The sequence below is a fragment of the Lactuca sativa genome, chromosome 7 (genome assembly GCF_002870075.4).
Source record: "Lactuca sativa cultivar Salinas chromosome 7, Lsat_Salinas_v11, whole genome shotgun sequence".
Taxonomy (NCBI): domain Eukaryota; kingdom Viridiplantae; phylum Streptophyta; class Magnoliopsida; order Asterales; family Asteraceae; genus Lactuca; species Lactuca sativa.
The window spans coordinates 177,848,320-177,866,908 of NC_056629.2; the positions used below are offsets into that span (position 1 = coordinate 177,848,320).

Here is an 18,589-nt window from a genome sequence, read left to right on the forward strand (position 1 = left end):
ACCTATTATACATCCAACACAGCGAAATCAAGGGTTGTCGAAGGTCCCCTGATTGAGACACACTTTGTTTGAATATGTGTTTTGCAAGTGTCCATCTCAATTAGACCATTGTACTAATATTCTAAGCCATTATCCAATTATCAATGTTATTCAACCATTCAAATTAGAAAACTTTGAAGATTGGTTCAACATTCGGTCGTTAGCTTTGTGAAACGAGTTGTTGTTAAGGTACCTTTGCAATATTTATATTGTAAGTATATATTTACTTCAAATGTCATTTATTAGTTCAAAGCAACATTAATGAACATATAATATTGTGTTATTTAAATTTATACTTTACAGATTTAACACAATGAACAATCCAAATAGAAAGTGGATGTATGAAAGAAAAGATAATTGTAGTTGTGTATCGCTTGTTTTCGTACAAGGAGTGAAAAAATTTATAGATTTTGCTACCAGTCAACATAGGTTCATGGACGAAGATAAAAGCAAATGCCCATGCATCAAATGTCGTAACATACCATATCGAGACGTTGATATTGTTAATCATCATTTGTACAAGTCAGGTTTTCTTGAGGAATATTGGTTTTGGGATAAACATGGTGAAACATCCATTGATGATGACAATATGTTTTTAGGGGTGGATGATTCGAACACAAATTTTAATGAAGGTGCATGTTCTTATAGAGAAATGGCCATAGATGCAATGGATTCTGATTTAAATACTAGTAATCCTAAATAGGAGCCAAATGCACTAGATAAAAAATTCGTTGATATGCTACATGAAGTCGATAAAGAATTGTGGTCTGGATTAACAAAAGTGACACAGATATCTGCTGTAGCTAGACTATTGAATATAAAATCAGAGTATCACATACCTGTGCAAAGTTATGATGTTATCTACCAGTTGATAAATGATGTGTTACCAGAGGGGAATAATATGGTAGGTAGTTTATTCGAGAGCAAAAGGTTAATACAAGCACTAGGTTTGCCTATGGAGATGATTGATTGCTGCAGGTATGGATGTATGATATATTGGAGGCAAGACAAAGTTCTTTATCGGTGCAAATTCTGCAATGCAAATAGGTACAAACGGTCAAAAAATTTGGCCAAATGTTCTCACGTATCCTTTAAGAAAATGAATTACTTTCCTTTGACTCCAAGGTTGAAGAGACTGTATGCTTCACAAGCCATAACCGCTTCCATGCGATGGCACTCCGAGAATCATGGACATGATGCTAGAGTAATGTGCCATCTATCCGATTCAGAAGCTTGGAAGCACTTTGACAAAATTCATCATTCATTTGCAACAGAAATACGTAATGTTAGATTAGGCCTAAGTACAGATGGGTTTGAACCACATGGAGCATTTGGAAAACAATATTCATCTTGTCCTTTTATTATGACACATTATAACTTGCCACCTTCTGTCACACCCCCGAACCGTCAGAAAAACAATGGCGGAAATGTCCGGGGGTGGGTGACGTCATACGTAGTATCACAACAATCGTATCATAACAATCAAAGTAAGCACAACCATTACATTACAATATGAATATTTACATATGTTTTGAGAACATAGTTTGTACATAATAGTATATAGCAAAAGATAAAGACGAGACTCCAAAATTGCTCCGTCTTCTCCAAAAGCTGGCAAGGTACTTGTCTATCGTTGTCCTGAGAATACAAGCGGTTTTGAAAACGTATCAGCATAAATCCGGTGAGTTCATAAGCATGTTCTTGTGTATTGAAAAACTAGTCACTGAATTTGTATAAATGGTTTATTTCCATTACAAGTAAATGTCGTTTGTATCGAAAACCTTAGTTACCAAGTTCTGAAATGTATATGGATGTTTTCCAAGAAAATCCAATATTTTCTAACATGTTTGTTGATTTCTGTATGAGAAATATCGTTCCGTTAGAAAACCTTGGTTACCACCACTATGTTAAATCTGTTCGAAAACCCTGGCTATCACCAGTAAGTATAGTAGTTTTATTATTACTTAAAATAAAACCAAAGGTTGTATCCCTGGAATACCCTCCAGTAAGTAGATAGGTAGTTTTATTACTTAAAATAAAACTATAGGTTGTGTGTAACGCCCCGTTCTGGGTACGTATTTATTTTGATTAAATGTTTCTTTTTGGAAGAGCTACTTGGCGAGTTGTAGCCCTAACTCGCCGAGTAGATGTCGAGTTGGATGCGGGCTTTAAGTGATCTACTCGGCGAGTTCACTCCTGGACTCGGCGAGTAGGCCAGTCAGGAGGAAACCCTAATACTTAGGGTTTGCACCCTATTTAAATGTCCTTATAGGCCCATCTCAGCTTCCATCACCCTCAGAGCATTCCTTATCGAAACCCTAGCCTCCATTGGTAAGTTTGAGTGATTGTTGCCTTGTGAAGGGACTTTTGGTGCACTTTGGAGCAAGTGGAAGAAGGGAGAGGTTGAAGAAGTCAAGGAAGGGGACTTAGATCCAGAACACATTCGTTTGTGGTCATCCATTCTGGTAATAAAGTTTCCATCTTGATTATTGATCTATTAGATCTTGTTTGTCCCTAAATTGTTGCTTTTAAGCCCTAAAACCCCAAATCCTTTGTAGAGAAACCTTATGGTTGAGTTATACTTCAGATCTGGACTCTCATTACCTTCTAGATGTGTTAAGTTTCAGTCATATTTGTGATTAAGGTCCCTCTTGAGCTTAGAAACCCATTAAGAGCTTAGTTTGGACATTTGAAGCCCCTAAAGCTATGCATACACGTAAAGTTTGCAACTTTACGTGATAAGCATGCCCTAGAAGCCTAGATCTGTGGTTTGGAGCCGCTGCATGGCTCAAATCAAGTCTGTATGGAAAAAGGACTGAATGAACTCGACGAGTAGAATGTTGGACTCGACGAGTCCTATGAAGATAGCCGTGAACTCGGCGAGTTGGATGAGCAACTCGGCGAGTCCGATGAAGATTGCCTTAGACTCAACGAGTTGTTCTTCAACTCGGCGAGTCAGATGAACTTGGACTAAGTATGTGTGCATCGAAGAAGAACATGTCGAGTCTTCGCTAAGCTCGACGAGTAGAAACGAGTATAAAACTAGAACAGATGAAAGGGACTCGGCGAGTTGGCGAGCTAACCCGGCGAGTCCGGTCAACCAGGAAGTTGACTTTGACCAGGGGGTAAAATAGTCATTTTACCCTAAGATTAGTTATCAGTATTTGACTTAGTGTTTATGGAAATTATAGCCGGGGAGTTCCGGTTCAGCAGTCAGGCGCTCAGCAAGCAGACTTTCAGCAGCTACTTCGAGGTGAGTTACCTTCTAGTAGCAGTGGGTCTAAGGCCACAATGCCGGCCCACTAGTAGGAATTGTATGATTAGATGATTGTCTCTGTGATATTCATCTAGGGTTGCCACTACCTGTGTTATGTTTATGTGTTTATGCTATGTGCTAGTGATAGTAGGGGAGATAGTCCCCAGGTTACCGGTCGATAGGGCTGAAGGGGCAGTCATGCCCAGCCATGCTAAACAGATTATGTGATACGTGTTATATGGTAGTGTTAGGAGGTGAAATAGTCCCCAATATCCGGTCGAAAGGACCGAAGGGGAGACCAACACCCAAATATGCTAGTCAGTATCCGGTCGAAAGGACCGAAGGGGAGACCAGCACCCAGATATGCTAGTCAGTATCCGGTCGAAAGGACCAAAGGGGAGACCAGCACCCAGATATGCTAGTCAGTATCCGGTCGAAAGGACCGAAGGGGAGACCAACACCCAGATATGCTAGTCAGTATCCGGTCGAGAGGACCGAAGGGGAGATCAGCACCCATATATGATAGTCAGTATCCGGTTGAGAGGACCGAAGGGGTAGGTCGGGCACCCAGATATGCCTGACAATATTTGTATGTTATGTGGTTGTTGTTGGGTTTTGAGCATTCTAACACTCCTAAGTGTACATGCAACCCTAAATACCTTGGATCTATGTTTTCTCTATTATACATGCAAATAAGAACTTCCAAGGTATTATCCTAATCTAGCATACAAATCAATGAATGTAACAATATAGAATACATACCTTTTGTTGTAGCTTGATGTCTTCAAGCTTTAAGAGCTTAGCCCCAATAGTGTGGAAGCCTCAAGTGGAATCACAAATCACCAAGACACCTTGAAATACTTTAGAGAATATGGATACTTGGTTCTCTCTTGTGAAATTGGCTAGCCCTTCTTAGTGTATCCACACTAGTGCCAATTTCACCAACCAAGGACATCTTTATATAGTGTGGAGGATTAGGGTTAAACCCTAATACCCATGACCTTTCATTTCTTAGGATCCATGGGTTAAACACTCCACGGACTATCCATGAAAGCTTAGCCCAACCTAAATGAACTTGGCCCATTCCATATATATATATATATATATATATATATATATATATATATATATATATATATAAGAGTCCATATTTAATTAGTTCCTTTTGATCACTTAATTAATTCTAAATTAATTCTTGATCAATACTAATTAAATAATATGATTCCATAATAATATATTAGAACTTATAATATATTAATATTCATCATAACCATACTATTCTCAAAAGATTATCCATATAAATTATGTCGGTGAAGTGCAACCCAAATGGACCATGCCGGGTCGGGTCAAGTACATACCAAATATAGTTATGGACTTAGACATTAATCCAACAGTCTCCCACTTGGATAAGTCTAAAACTATTATTGCGTATGACTTCAGGAACCAACTAGCAATCGTAGCTCTTAAAGCCGCTGTCGAACTCTGACCTTGTCGATGAACTCTGACCTTTGTCAATGACTTGTCCATTAGATAAGGGATCATATATTCCTCCATTCTAGATATCATATGGACTGAGACATGGATTATAATCATTCTCTCTGTCCGTTTGTTGTTTCCCGATTTCCAATTTATGACGACTGACTAATTGAACAAATCAAATCAGTCCTGGCCCGGCCGAGCACTTCCATTTGTCATCATCAAATCATCGAGGGGCCCACAGATATCACTTTTATCCCGAAGGTAAAAGGAATGGATAAACTTCGACTCATATGGCTTGTTCTACTACTTGTTGAATCATACACAAATGCACGTTTTATAGCATCGAGTTACCAAATGCGTTTTCGTGCAATCAATGTACAACCAACTCATAGTAACAACTCATATCTCTAGGTTTGAAGAATATAAGATATTATCGTCTCATGATCACTCGTGATAAAATCCATGAAGTGATTCCAATGAGCGCGGGTTGAATCCAATACTCAGAACTTATGAGCACTCATGAGTGTTGTAGCCCTTTGTCCAACACCTTAGACCTCTACAAGCCAACCCATGACAGTCTTAATTCATATCTACTTCCAACATATGACCGACTGTGGATGGTTTGAATAACTTAGTCATTCCGGAAGAATAACCTAGTTTATTCGGGAAGTCAAAACATGCAAAATGAAACACAATAATAATCGAATCCAATATGGTCTCAGAACTTATGAATATAAATAAAACACCTTTTATTTATCACCATATGATTACACATTATTCATTGTATACTGTTTCAGCTATCAACTTTATTCTTGAATTTAAAACAATAGTTGTCCCATGCTCCAAGCATGTACACTATGTTTTCTAAACACTAGTCATGCCATACACCAAGTATGCATACTATGTTTGTCTATGATCTTTACCTTGTGAACTAGATCAATTGAACATAACTTCAATGATTCTCTTTTCACACTCCCAAATCCTTACTGCAAATGCAAGAATTCCAAATTCATGCTATTTACTGAAATCTGTTAGATTCTAAACTTATATGCATTGATCCTCTTGTAACGATTATGCACAAATTCACAAAGACTTGGCAACAATCATTACAGAGTATTCCAAAGGAGATCAACTCCTTGGAAATATCCTTCATGCATTAAGTTTCCTTAATCTTACACAGATTGGAATTTCTAACTTTGAAACATTTCCAGATTCCATTTTGACTATCACTTCTGAACAAGAGTTGCCTCCTTACAGATTATGTCAATATGGTCCTTCCAGAATTATCACTATACTTCCAACTGTCCTTGAGCAACCAATCTTTGGTAAACCTTAGATTGTCCTCGACAATTGTTTAACCCTTTTAGTCATATCCAGTTCTAAACCTTTTCCCTTCTTAATGCCCCAGGCATTTGGAAAATTTTAGAAAGGATGAATATAGCACATGTAATCGATCCTATATCCGAAGCATATGGGACACGATTCATGATGTCTCGCATAAAGACTAAACCAGTCTTTTGCTATAATATTTCCATCTCTATTTGCCAAGTTCTCATAATTCAGATTATGAAAAGGGATGCCGTAATCATAATCGAATTTTAGAACGCAAATAATGGACCCATATACAGAATTTCCTTATGTTGAGCCATTCCAACATGAAATTCATATATATCCTTGACTAAATGATTAAAACCTCACAATCTAAGCTTATAGATTTGAGATGAAGTATAATTTCCTCTCCCTTAATTATAGCAAAACAACTTTTTCAACCCCTGCAACCTCACGAATTGAAACTTTTTGTTTTCTATAATTAACATTGCTAACTTGCAATACTTATCATAATTATCATGCTCCCACTAACATGATGATTATTAGCATAGCACTTATGCTCCCACTAGCTTTGACATATACTCAGAAAGCTCGACTTCTAGAAATCAATACTTTATTGACTTTCTTACCAAAGTTCAGATTTCTGATACTAGATTGTTCTGATAAAACTTTATCAAAATCATACACCTTCCCTTAGATAGCACACTTGTGTGTCTAAACAATTATGAAGAGGTATGCCGTAATCATAATGGTTATACCTTTTTGCCACTTCTCACAAGTCCAGGTTAGTGTGCCGGTAAACCACACACGCTCCACTAACGACTTTGAGAATGCAAATGTCACAATTGCTATCTAGCTAAAAGATTATCCATATAAATTATGTCGGTAAATTATGCCTGAGAACATGAGCTTAGCATTGTATGCTAGTACAGTTTCCCCATTATGAGGATATAATTGCTTGAGTAGTCTCCTATGTCTGAATGTTGCTTGCTTTGTGCTTTGTGGGACTCTAAGTGATGGGAGTTAGCCATTAGGTGAATGCGTCACGTCACATGCGAACAGGGTTGAATAATCTCAGAGTGCTAGACTTGGCCCTATTGCGCAGCTCTTGTCTGAGTCTAACCGTTGTAGGGACAAGCCTTTTACTTGAAGGATTATCTGAGCCTTGCCGCATGTGTTGGTATTCAGGTGATGGCTAATTGGCATCACAAGGAGGCTTTCAGTAGCTGAGGACTGGATCGGGTATAGTCAGAGAATTCCCTAGGGCAAGCCTAGGATGGGAGTAGCAGAGATTATTAGCAGTAATAGTGACTTGGTGGAGTCAAGGCAGTACTTGAGGAAAGTACGGATAGATGTGGAAGGTAGTATGGGCCCATACTACTGGAAGCAGAGGATCCGTACTCGAATCAAGGAAAGCTGAGATGAAATCAGGAAACTTGTGGTAGTAGTGATTCCTCGAGATATATCAGTGTTCCTGACGTTTATTATGTTGTGTTTCAGAATGGTGGTATTACGCCCTAGACCAGCAGTTGGTAGTTCAGGAGAGGGATCGGGTTCGGGATCAGGTTCCGAGCCGGTGGATGAGGGGCTACGCGATTTCATCACGTCAGAGATCACCAGGGGCATCCTTGAGTCGACCCCCATTATCTTCTGGTCGATCAAGGAAGGGATAGTTTAGCTGATGGAGGATCGCCTTCGGGCATTCAGGAGCGACATGACATCTGGCCAGTCGGGATCTCGCACATTGTCCTTTAAGGACTTCAGGGGCAGTGGTGCGCCGGATTTTCACGGGGTGAAGGATCCCATAGCTGCCAGGCGATGGATTGCAGACATTGAGTCTGCACAATTGACTAGCTTCTGCCCTGAGGGGTCGAAGGTGAGATTTGCAGCAGGATGTTTGAGGGATCGAGCTAGGGATTGGTGGGAGTCCGTTGGTGACTCGTTGGGAGCCTCGGATGTTGAGGCTATGACCTGGTCGGACTTCGTGACCAGGTTCAGGGCAGAGTTTGCACCAGCTGTCGAGCTTCAGCAGCTGGCCAGGGAGTTTTTAGATATGAGGCAGATGCCGGAGACTGTGGCGAAGATCACCGCCAAGTTCCGGGAGAGGGCGTTGTTGGTGCCCCAGTACGCGGGTGATGAGAATATGAGGAGGACCCGCTATCATGACATGTTACGAGCTGATATTAAGGAGCATGTCAGTTTTTCAGCTTGCCCTACCCTGGACTCTATGATTGCTAGGGCAAGGGAGAGGGAGATAGATCTGGAGCACATTCAGAAGAGGAAGGTGGAAGAGGGTCATGTTATGGGGGCTTCGGGGAAGAAGCCCAAGGGACCAGATGCGGGGCCGAAAGGCCAACAGGGGCGGGGCCGTTGCAGGAAATGCGGCAAGGCGCACGAGGGAGCATGCAAGTTGGGATCGTCAGGCTGCTATAAGTGTGACAAGTCAGGGCACTTAAGCAGGGATTGTACCGCCCCTGCGCCTGTGATACAGACGTCTGAGTTGCTATGTTTCCATTGCAACCAGAGGGGCCACAAGAAGGCCAGTTGCCCCCAGTTGACAGCAGCATCGGCGCCAGTAAAAGCACCAGCTCCAGCAACCCTGCGGATCACTAATGGCCGATAGGGCATGGCAGAGGCTCCAGTGGTGAGGAGCCGGGCGTTTCAGCTGACTACCGAGGAGGCACGCGCCGCACCCGATGTGGTGACGGGTATGGTTCTTTTCCTCTATTTTATTTATATGATGTTACGATATTGATGTGTGCTCTGTGTATATGCATTAGGATCGTTCCATGTTAACGGTATCCCAGTTCAGGTGTTGTTTGACTCGGGTGCCACCCGATCGTTTGTTTCTCTTGCGCTTAGCAAGAAGTTTTCTGAGTCTTCGGGCATGTTGGATTGCCCTCTAGAGGTAGAGATTGCCGATGATCGATCGGTGCGAGCATCAGCAGTGTTCATGGATTGTGTTCTAAGGTTGTTGGAGGAGCGCTTTTTGGTGGACTTGGTTCCCATTTCGTTGCGTGGGAACAAGGTGATCATATGCATGGATTGGTTGAGCCTTAATGGGGCGGTGATAGATTGCGCACAACAGCTGGTGCGGATCAGGACCCCAAGTGGGGGAGAGTTGGTGATCCACAGCGAGAGGCCACAACGTGGACCCACAGTATGTTCAGCAACGAGAACTAGGCGCTACCTTCAGCAGGGTTACGCGGGATATGTCGCATATGTTATGGATACCCGGGAGGCGGGTAGGGCGACGATGAGCGAGGTTTTAGTGGTATGAGACTACGCATATGTGTTCCCAGAGGAGCTTCCTGGGATACCTCTGGAGCGTCAGGTAGAGTTCAGGATTGACCTAGTCCCTGGTGCGACTCCGATAGCCAAGGCACCGTACCGGTTGGCTCCTCCCGAGATGCAGGAGTTGTCTACGCAGTTGCCGGAGCTGCTAGACAAGGGATTTATCAGGCCGAGCAGTTCACCCTGGGGAGCCCCGATTTTGTTTGTGAAGAAGAAGGACGGGGCGCGTCGGATGTGTATAGACTATCGGGAGCTGAACAAGGTAACGGTGAAGAACCGTTACCCACTCCCGAGGATTGATGATCTCTTTGACCAGTTACAGGGAGCATCTTGGTTCTCCAAGATCGATTTGCATTCAGGTTACCATCAGATGAGGGTCAGAGAGGGGGATGTGCAGAAGACCGCGTTTCGGACGCGTTATGGCCATTATGAGTTCGTGGTGATGCCGTTTGGGCTCACCAATGCTCCTGCCGCGTTCATGGACCTCATGAACCGCGTGTGCAGACCGATGCTGGATCGGTCTGTGATAGTTTTCATAGATGATATCTTGGTTTACTCCAAGACGCAAGAGGAGCACAAGGAGCATCTGAGAGAGGTTTTGGAAACCCTAAGGAGGGAGAGCTTGTACGCCAAGTTCTCCAAGTGCAAGTTTTGGTTGCGCGAGGTGCAATTCCTGGGGCACCTTGTCAACCAGAACGGTATACTGGTTGACCCGGCCAAAATAGAGGCCGTGATGAGATGGGAGATTCCGAACTCTCCATCTGAGATTCGGAGTTTCCTAGGTTTAGCGGGTTACTATCGGAGATTCATTCAGGACTTCTCCAAGATAGCCGTACCCCTGACACGGTTGACTAAGAAAGCCGTAGTCTTTCGATGGGGGCCTGAACAGCAGGCAACATTCGAGGTTCTGAGACAGAGATTGTGCGAGGCGCCAATCTTAGCACTGCCAGAGGGCGTAGAGGATTTTGTGGTATATTGTGACGCGTCCATTTTGGGGTTGGGCGCAGTAATGATGCAGAGAAGGCACGTCATTGCCTACGCTTTGAGGCAGATGAAGCCTCACGAGGCGAACTACCCGACGCATGATTTAGAGTTGGGGGCGGTGGTCTGTGCCCTCAAGATTTGGCGACATTACCTCTACGGGGTTCGGTGTACCATTTACACGGACCACAAGAGTTTGAGGTACCTTATGGATCAGCCGAATTTGAACATGAGGCAGCATCGGTGGCTTGATGTGGTGAAGGATTATGATTGTGAGATCCTTTACCACCCGGGGAAGGCCAATGTGGTGGCCGATGCGCTTAGCCGCAAGGCGGCGCTGATCAGGGATATTTGCATGCGGATGACAGTGGATACTCCGCTTTTGGAGCGGATTCGGGAGGCCCAGCAGAAGGCCCTGAAGGAGGAACATCGGAAGAGTGAGCGCATAGTGGGTCAAGTTTCCTCCTCCGACTATGACAGCAGGGGATTATTGACATTACACCGCAGGGTATGGGTGCCATACCTCGGAGGCGTGCGCCAAATTTTGATGGAGGAGGCGCACAATCCCGATTCTCCATTCATCCTGGGGCGACGAAGATGTATAGGGATCTTCGTTTGGACTATTGGTGGCCCTGCATGAAGCGGGATGTGGCTTGGTTCGTCGAGCGGTGCTTGACCTGCAGGAAGGTCAAGGCCAAGCATCAGAGACCGCACGACAAGATGCAGCCGTTGGAAATCCCGTTGTGGAAGTGGGAGGATATTACGATGGATTTTATCACGAAGCTTCCCAGGACCGCGCGAGGAGTGGATTCTATATGGGTCATCATGGATCGATTGACCAAGAGCGCCCATTTTATCCCGATTCAGGAGAGCATCTCAGCTGAGAAGTTGGCCGACATCTATATCAGGGAGATAGTGGCGCGGCACGGGGTGCCAGTGTCAGTGATTTCAGACAGAGATGTGCGTTTTACTTCCAGTTTTGGAAGAAGTTTCATGATGAGTTGGGCACTCGTCTGCATTTTAGCACCGCCTTCCACCCGCAGACAGATGGTTAGAGTAAGCGGACCATCCAGACTCTTGAAGATATGTTGCGGGCATGCGTGCTAGATTTCGGTGGCAGTTGGGATACGTATCTTCCGTTAGCGGAATTTTCGTATAACAACAGTTACCATGCGAGTATTGACCGCCCTCCTTTCGAGATGCTCTACGGGAGGAAGTGCAGGACCTCGATTTGTTGGGGCGAGGTCGGTCAGCGTGTCATTGGGAGCACCGAAGTGGTGCTCAAGACGACATAGTTGATCCAGCAGGTTCGTAGTAGACTGCAGACTGCACAGAGTCGGCAGAAGAGTTACGCCGACAGAAGGCGTTCAGACTTGGAGTTTCAGGTGGGTGACATGGTCCTCCTGAAGGTATCACCCTGGAAGGGTGTCATTAGGTTCCAGAAGAGGGGCAAGTTGGGCCCCAGGTTCATTGGTCCTTTTAGGGTTTTGGGCCGGGTGGGTCGGGCCGCCTATCGATTAGATCTTCCAGCAGAGCTTAGCCAGATCCACAACACTTTTCATGTTTCTCAGTTGAGAAAGTGTCTGGTGGACGAGTCAGCAGTTGTACCCTTGGAGGATATTCAGGTTGATAGCAACCTAAATTATATCAAGAGACCAGTTGCGAGTAGGCCAGTCAGGAGGAAACCCTAATCCTTAGGGTTTGCACCCTATTTAATCGTCCTTATAGCCCCATCTCAGCCTCCATCACCCTCAGAGCATTTCTTATCGAAACCCTAGCCTCCATTGGTAAGTTTGAGTGATTGTTGCCTTGTGAAGGGACTTTTGGTGCACTTTGGAGCAAGTGGAAGAAGGGAGAGGTTGAAAAAGTCAAGGAAGGGGACTTAGATCCAGAACACATTCGCTTGTGGTCATCCATTCTGGTAATAAAGTTTCCATCTTGATTATTGATCTATTAGATCTTGTTTGTCCCTAAATTGTTGCTTTTAAGCCCTAAAACCCCAAATCCTTTGTAGAGAAACCTTATGGTTGGGTTGCACTTCAGATCTGGACTCTCATTACCTTCTAGAAGTGTTAAGTTTCAGTCATATTTGTGATTAAGGTCCCTCTTAAGCTTAGAACCCCATTAAGAGCTTAGTTTGGACATTTGAAGCCCTTAAAGCTATGGATGCACGTAAAGTTTGCAACTTTACGTGATAAGCATGCCCTAGAAGCCTAGATCTGTGGTTTGGAGCCGCTGCATGGCTCAAATCAGGTCTGTATGGAAAAAGGACTGAATGAACTCGGTGAGTAGAACGTTGGACTCGACGAGTCCTATGAAGATAGGCGTGAACTCGACGAGTTGGATGAGCAACTCGGCGAGTCCGATGAAGATTGCCTTAGACTCGACGAGTTGTTCTTCAACTCGGCGAGTCAGATGAACTTGGACTCAGTATGTGTGCATCGAAGAAGAACGCGTCGAGTCTTCGCTAAGCTCGACGAGTAGAAACGGGTATAAAACTAGAACAGATGAAAGGGACTCGGCGAGTTGGCGAGCCAACTCGGCAATTCCGGGCAACCAGGAAGTTTACTTTGACCAGGGAGTTGACTTTGACCAGGGGGTAAAATAGTCATTTTACCCTAAGATTAGTTATTAGTATTTGACTTAGTGTTTATGGAAATTGTAGCCGGGGAGTTTCGGTTCAGCAGTCAGGCGCTCAGCAAGCAGACTTTCAGCAGCTACTTCGAGGTGAGTTACCTTCTAGTAGCAGTGGGTCTAAGGCCACAATGTCGGCCCACTAGTAGGAATTGTATGATTAGATGATTGTCTCTGTGATATTCATCTAGGGTTGCCACTACCTGTGTTATGTTTATGTGTTTATGCTTTATGCTAGTGATAGTAGGGGAGATAGTCCCCAGGTTACCGGTCGATAGGGCCGAAGGGGCAGTCATGCCCAGCCATGCTAAAGAGATTATGTGATACGTGTTATGTGGTAGTGGTAGGGGTGAAATAGTCCCCAGTATCCGGTCGAAAGGACCAAAGGGGAGACCAGCACCTAGATATGCTAGTCAGTATCCGGTCGAAAAGACTGAAGGGGAGACCAGCACCCAGATATGCTAGTCAGTATCCGGTCGAAAGGACCAAACGGGAGACCAGCACCCAGATATGCTAGTCAGTATCAGGTCGAAAGGACCGAAGGGGAGACCAACACCCAGATATGCTAGTCAATATCCGGTCAAGAGGACCGAAGGGGAGACCATCACCCAGATATGCTAGTCAGTATCCGGTCGAGAGGACCGAAGGGGTAGGCCGGGCACCCAGATATGCCTGACAATATTTGTATGTTATGTGGTTGTTTGGTATGCGGTACGATGGGGGAACTCACTAAGCTTCGTGCTTACGGTTTTTAGTTGTTGTTTCAGGTACCTCTTCAGCCAAGGGGAAGGAGCTGGCTCGGTTGCGGCATATCACGCACACGTTCTTGTTTTTCCGTATTATGAGACATTCTGGGATTTGTACTCTGATATTATTATGATTTACGTTCTGGTTTACAAACGCGAGACATGTTTTATTAAATGATATGGTCGAATGATATTTTGTTACAAACGTTTTGCAAATCACTTAACTAAAAAAATGAAATTTTTGGCCCATAATTTTGGGATGTTACATTGTGTCCATGGAATACCCTCCAGTAAGTAGATAGGTAGTTTTATTACTTAAAATAAAACTATAAAAGAAAGAAATCTCGTAAACAAATGTTAGTTTATGCATATTGTGAGTCGTATAATCATACTAATATGACTGGTGACCTCCTTGAAGTTTCTTCAGGCGTCGTACGATTACAAAATTTGTCACCCTAGGCGTGCCTGCCTAACTGTAGCTAACAGTTCAGGTGTGGGATTGTGGGTCCCAAATAGATCTATTCACAAATTTTACGCTCTCCCTCCAGAAGACTCTGGTTATACTACCGGTGAGGATTTATTGGTACCCTGAGGGGCATAACGAAGATAGGTCTCACAATCCTGTAATAACTAGTTTATGTGTCGTTCGGTTGTTTTCAAGTTCGGAATCATTCGTAACGGCGTAGAGTATAAATAATTATACACAAAACAATTATTTGGCAAGATACTCTACTTTTGTATTCGTAGTAATGGATAAACTAAATATGATATAGTTTATATGTTTGACTTTGCATGAAGTTTGAATTTGCAAGACTGGTAATGAAATCCCAAACTATACCCATTATAGTTTGAATGGTTTGTTGCGTTCAGGTACTGTTTTGAAAACTATGCAATTATGATTAGAAAACGTCCCTTATGCTCCGCATACTACAAAAGGGATAATTGTATCTAAATGTTTGATATAAAACCGTTGTAATTGCATCAGTTTTTAAGTTATGAAAACCTTTAGGTTTAGCTTGTATTCCCCCCCTGAAAACATAAAAAACTCGGAAAAGTGTAGGGGTATGAACTCACAGTTTAACGTAGGATTCGAGTGTACGATCGATATGAGTGCTGAGTGTTAACCGATGTTTCGTCCACAAGTGGACCCTATTAATCATATGGTAACACATATACGTATTAGATTAGGGTATTTCATGACTAACCATGACGAGAAACCACCCTAAGGTCTTGGAAATGCTTTTACTAAGTGTTCTAGGTCCCACACTTAGTGATCTTTGCAAGTTTAAGGCCAAATATGAGCATTAAAGTGGGTGTATGGCCAGTAAGGTGGGTGTGCGCCCAGGGTGTGTGTGCGGCTGCACACAAGAGTGTGCGGCCGTATAGGGTGGGTGTGCGGCTACACACAGGTGTGTCTGGTCGTACACTCTTCGTTTATGCTCCAAAAGTCGATTTTCAAGTGTTTCAAGGCTCAACCAAGTCCAACTAGGAGATAGAGGGCCAAAACTCTCACTTTGGAGGGTTTTTGAGGTGTGTACGGCCACCTTATGAAGGTGTGCGGCCGTACACCTTCAAGTGATGAAGAACATGATGAATTTAGGCTTAGATTTAGGTGTTTTACCTGAATAACAAGTTAAATGATGGGGTTCTTCACGTTTTTAAGGCCCTTAGAGTGTTCTTGGATGAGATTTTTAGAGAAAGAAGGAAGAGTGAAGCCAAAAGAAAGGAATGTATGAAAGGGTCACCCCTATATATAAAAGGGGAGTGTGCGGCTGGGCATGAGTGTGCGGCCGTACACACCTCTTAGGAGGGTGTATGACCCGATTTTGCTTTTTTACGACATGTTGACTCATTCCTAATCTCGTTCCGGGCTGTACTCAGGCTTAGAACACTTAAACGGACCCTTAAATGGTGTTAAAAGTGTCGAAATCGAATTTAACATTGATAAAAATTGACCAATCGTATAGAATGAAAGTTTCGGGTTGTCACACCTTCTATGTGCATGAAAGAGCCTTACATGTTTTTGACCACACTTGTGCCAGGACCGTCCAACCCTAAGCATAAAATAGATTTATTTTTGCAACCAGTTATTGCAGAGTTGGAGAAGTTATGGGAAGAAGGCGTAGTAACATATGATATATCTTTAATACAAAATTTCCATTTAAGAACAGCTTTGATGTGGAAAATAAGCGATTTTATAGCATATGAAATGTTGTCTGGATGGTTGACAGCAGGTAAGATGGCATGTCCACATTGTGGGAAACATACACATGCATTCAGACTAAAGAATGGTAATAAGATGTCATGCTTTGACTGTCATAGAAGACTTCTACAGGTAATTCACCCATATAGAAAGGATAAATATAAGTTCAAGAAGAATCGTGTAGTGACAGAAGGTCCTCATCTAAGTAAGAATGATGAACAAACTTTAAGGGAGATTGAACAATTAGGTTTGGTAAAAGTGACTGAACTAAATGTTGATGATGTAAACAACAAATGTGGCGATCATGGTTGGAAAAAGAAAAGCATATTTTGGGATTTACCATATTGGAAAACAAACCTCATTAGACATAATTTTGATGTTATGCATATTGTGAAAAAATATATTTGAATACTTTTTTTACACAGTAATGGATGTCAAAGGGAAGATGAAGGACAATGTAGCAGCCAGAAAAGATCTGAAGCTCTATTGTAGGAAGGGAAAAGGAGTCGAATATAATGAAAGAGCTTACTATGCTCTGGACAAGAATCAAAAGAAAGTCATATGCGAATGGGTGGAGAAATTGCGTTTCCCCGATGGTTATATTTCTAAATTGGGGAGGTGTGTTGATTTAATAGGGTGTAGACTGTTCAGAATGAAAAGCCACGATCGTCATGTTTTTATGCAAAGATTGATGTCAATTGCATTCCATGAGATGTTGCCAAAACATGTGTGGGAAGCATTAACAGAGTTGAGTATTTTCTTCAAAACATTAACAATAACATTAATCAAAACAAAAGACATGGAAAGGATTGAAACCGAGATCCCAATAATTCTATGTAAATTAGAGACCATCTTTGTCCCTGGTATTTTTTACTTCATGGAACATTTACCAGTACATTTTCCATATGAAGCGAAGATAGTCGGTCCCGTCCAATATCGGTGGATGTATTTATTTGAAAGGTTTGTATGTTACATCATAATGTATGTTGCTATTTTTGTAAGCTAATTTAAATAATCTTCACTATAGATATATAAATCAGTTGAAAAAATATGTGAAAAATAAAGCTTGAGTGGAAGGCTCCGTTGTTAACGTGTACTTGCTACATGAAGCATCCATATTTTGCTCTCATTATTTCGAGACCGCTATCCCCACACGTAATAGAAAATTGCCTTGAAATGATGATGGAGGAGGAGATGAGCAACTGGATGCTAACAACGAAATGTTAGATATATTTTCATATCCTGGGCGTCATTATGGAAGATTCAGGAATATAATGATGTTTGATGAGGAAGTGCATGCTGCCCAAACTTACATACTCCTTAACGAAGATAAGATCAAACATTACATCAGGTACATAACATATGCATTACTTTTAATTATAATAATCATTTGTTGTGTAATTGCTCTGAATAAAATTTACATGCATGATTTTGTTTATTACATCATAGTAACTTTAAAAATGTTACTCAAATGGTGATACAGAATATTTGAAGAAGATATGATCTAACTTATTCGGTATATGGATGAACATGAGCTTGCAGCTGAAGTTGAGAAGAACTTTGTAGTATGGTTTCAAAACTATGTGGGTGTTATTTTTGTATTTTTTTTAATTTTATTATTTTTTTGTTATGGTTATAATTAACTCTACTTAAGTGTTTTACCAATTTTCATATAGGCACGTAAGATCCGGATAAACAACAAGTATATATATGACATTTCCAAAATGTCATTCAAAAAAGTGAAATTATATAGTGTATACTTTGTCAATGGTTACAAGTTTCACACAGAAGCTCATAGTCTGAACAAATCAACAACCAATAGCGGATTGTGTGTTAGTAGCCAATGAGGTGATTATTATGGTAAGGTAGAGGAAATTTTAGAAGTCGAGTACCTTGGTTACCCAATTAAAACCACAATTTTGTTTAAATGTCATTGATACGATCCAACACCTAACATAGGAGTTAAGGTTCACAAACAATATAACTTGGTCGAGATAAACATCAAAAGAAAATACAACAAGTTCGAGTTGTTTGTTTTAGCCATGCAAGCCACTCAGTGTGTTACATTCCTTACCCAAGTTTGAAAACAAACAACTTGGACTAGCGGGCTATATTTAAAGTTAAACCTCATGGTTGGACCAATGAAAATCATCCTTAGAAAGACTTTGCTTTCCAAGAAGATGAAGTTGAATCAAGTGAAATCATTATACCAAGTACAGCCGATACTGACAATTATGATGATCACGACATGTCAAGCAGTGGTTCAGGTAATGAAAATAACATTAATGAAGAAGGTGAAATTCATGAGGACGACAATGATGTTATTCCTGACAGCGAGGGTAGTTATGAGTATAGTACATCGAGCAATGAAGAAGAAGATGATGAAGAAGAAGAGGAGGAAGAAGATAATGACTAGATGTTGTTGTTTCTTTACAAAAGGATGATTACATTGTATAATTTTTAGTTTTGCATGCGAATTGGTAAATGTGATGTTATGTATTAGTGCCCTTCATGATAATTAATTAAATAAAATGAAATTTTATTATTCTTTGGTACACTGAGCATTTACTAAAAGGGGATATGTGTTTTTGAGATATTTGTATGTACAATATTTTCATTAAATATCCA

At 42.0% G+C, this 18,589-nt stretch overlaps 1 protein-coding gene across 1 annotated transcript; it reads left to right on the forward strand.

Annotated features, from left to right (window-relative positions):
* Window positions 1–352: 352 nt before the first annotated feature.
* On the forward strand, window positions 353–18,377 carry LOC128127378 (uncharacterized). The gene is made up of 6 exons (XM_052765858.1): window positions 353–671; window positions 789–1,017; window positions 1,087–1,319; window positions 15,930–16,268; window positions 16,387–16,853; window positions 18,120–18,377. The coding sequence occupies exons 1-6, from the start codon at window positions 353–355 to the stop codon at window positions 18,375–18,377; spliced, it is 1,845 nt and encodes a 614-aa protein (XP_052621818.1).
* Window positions 18,378–18,589: the final 212 nt, after the last annotated feature.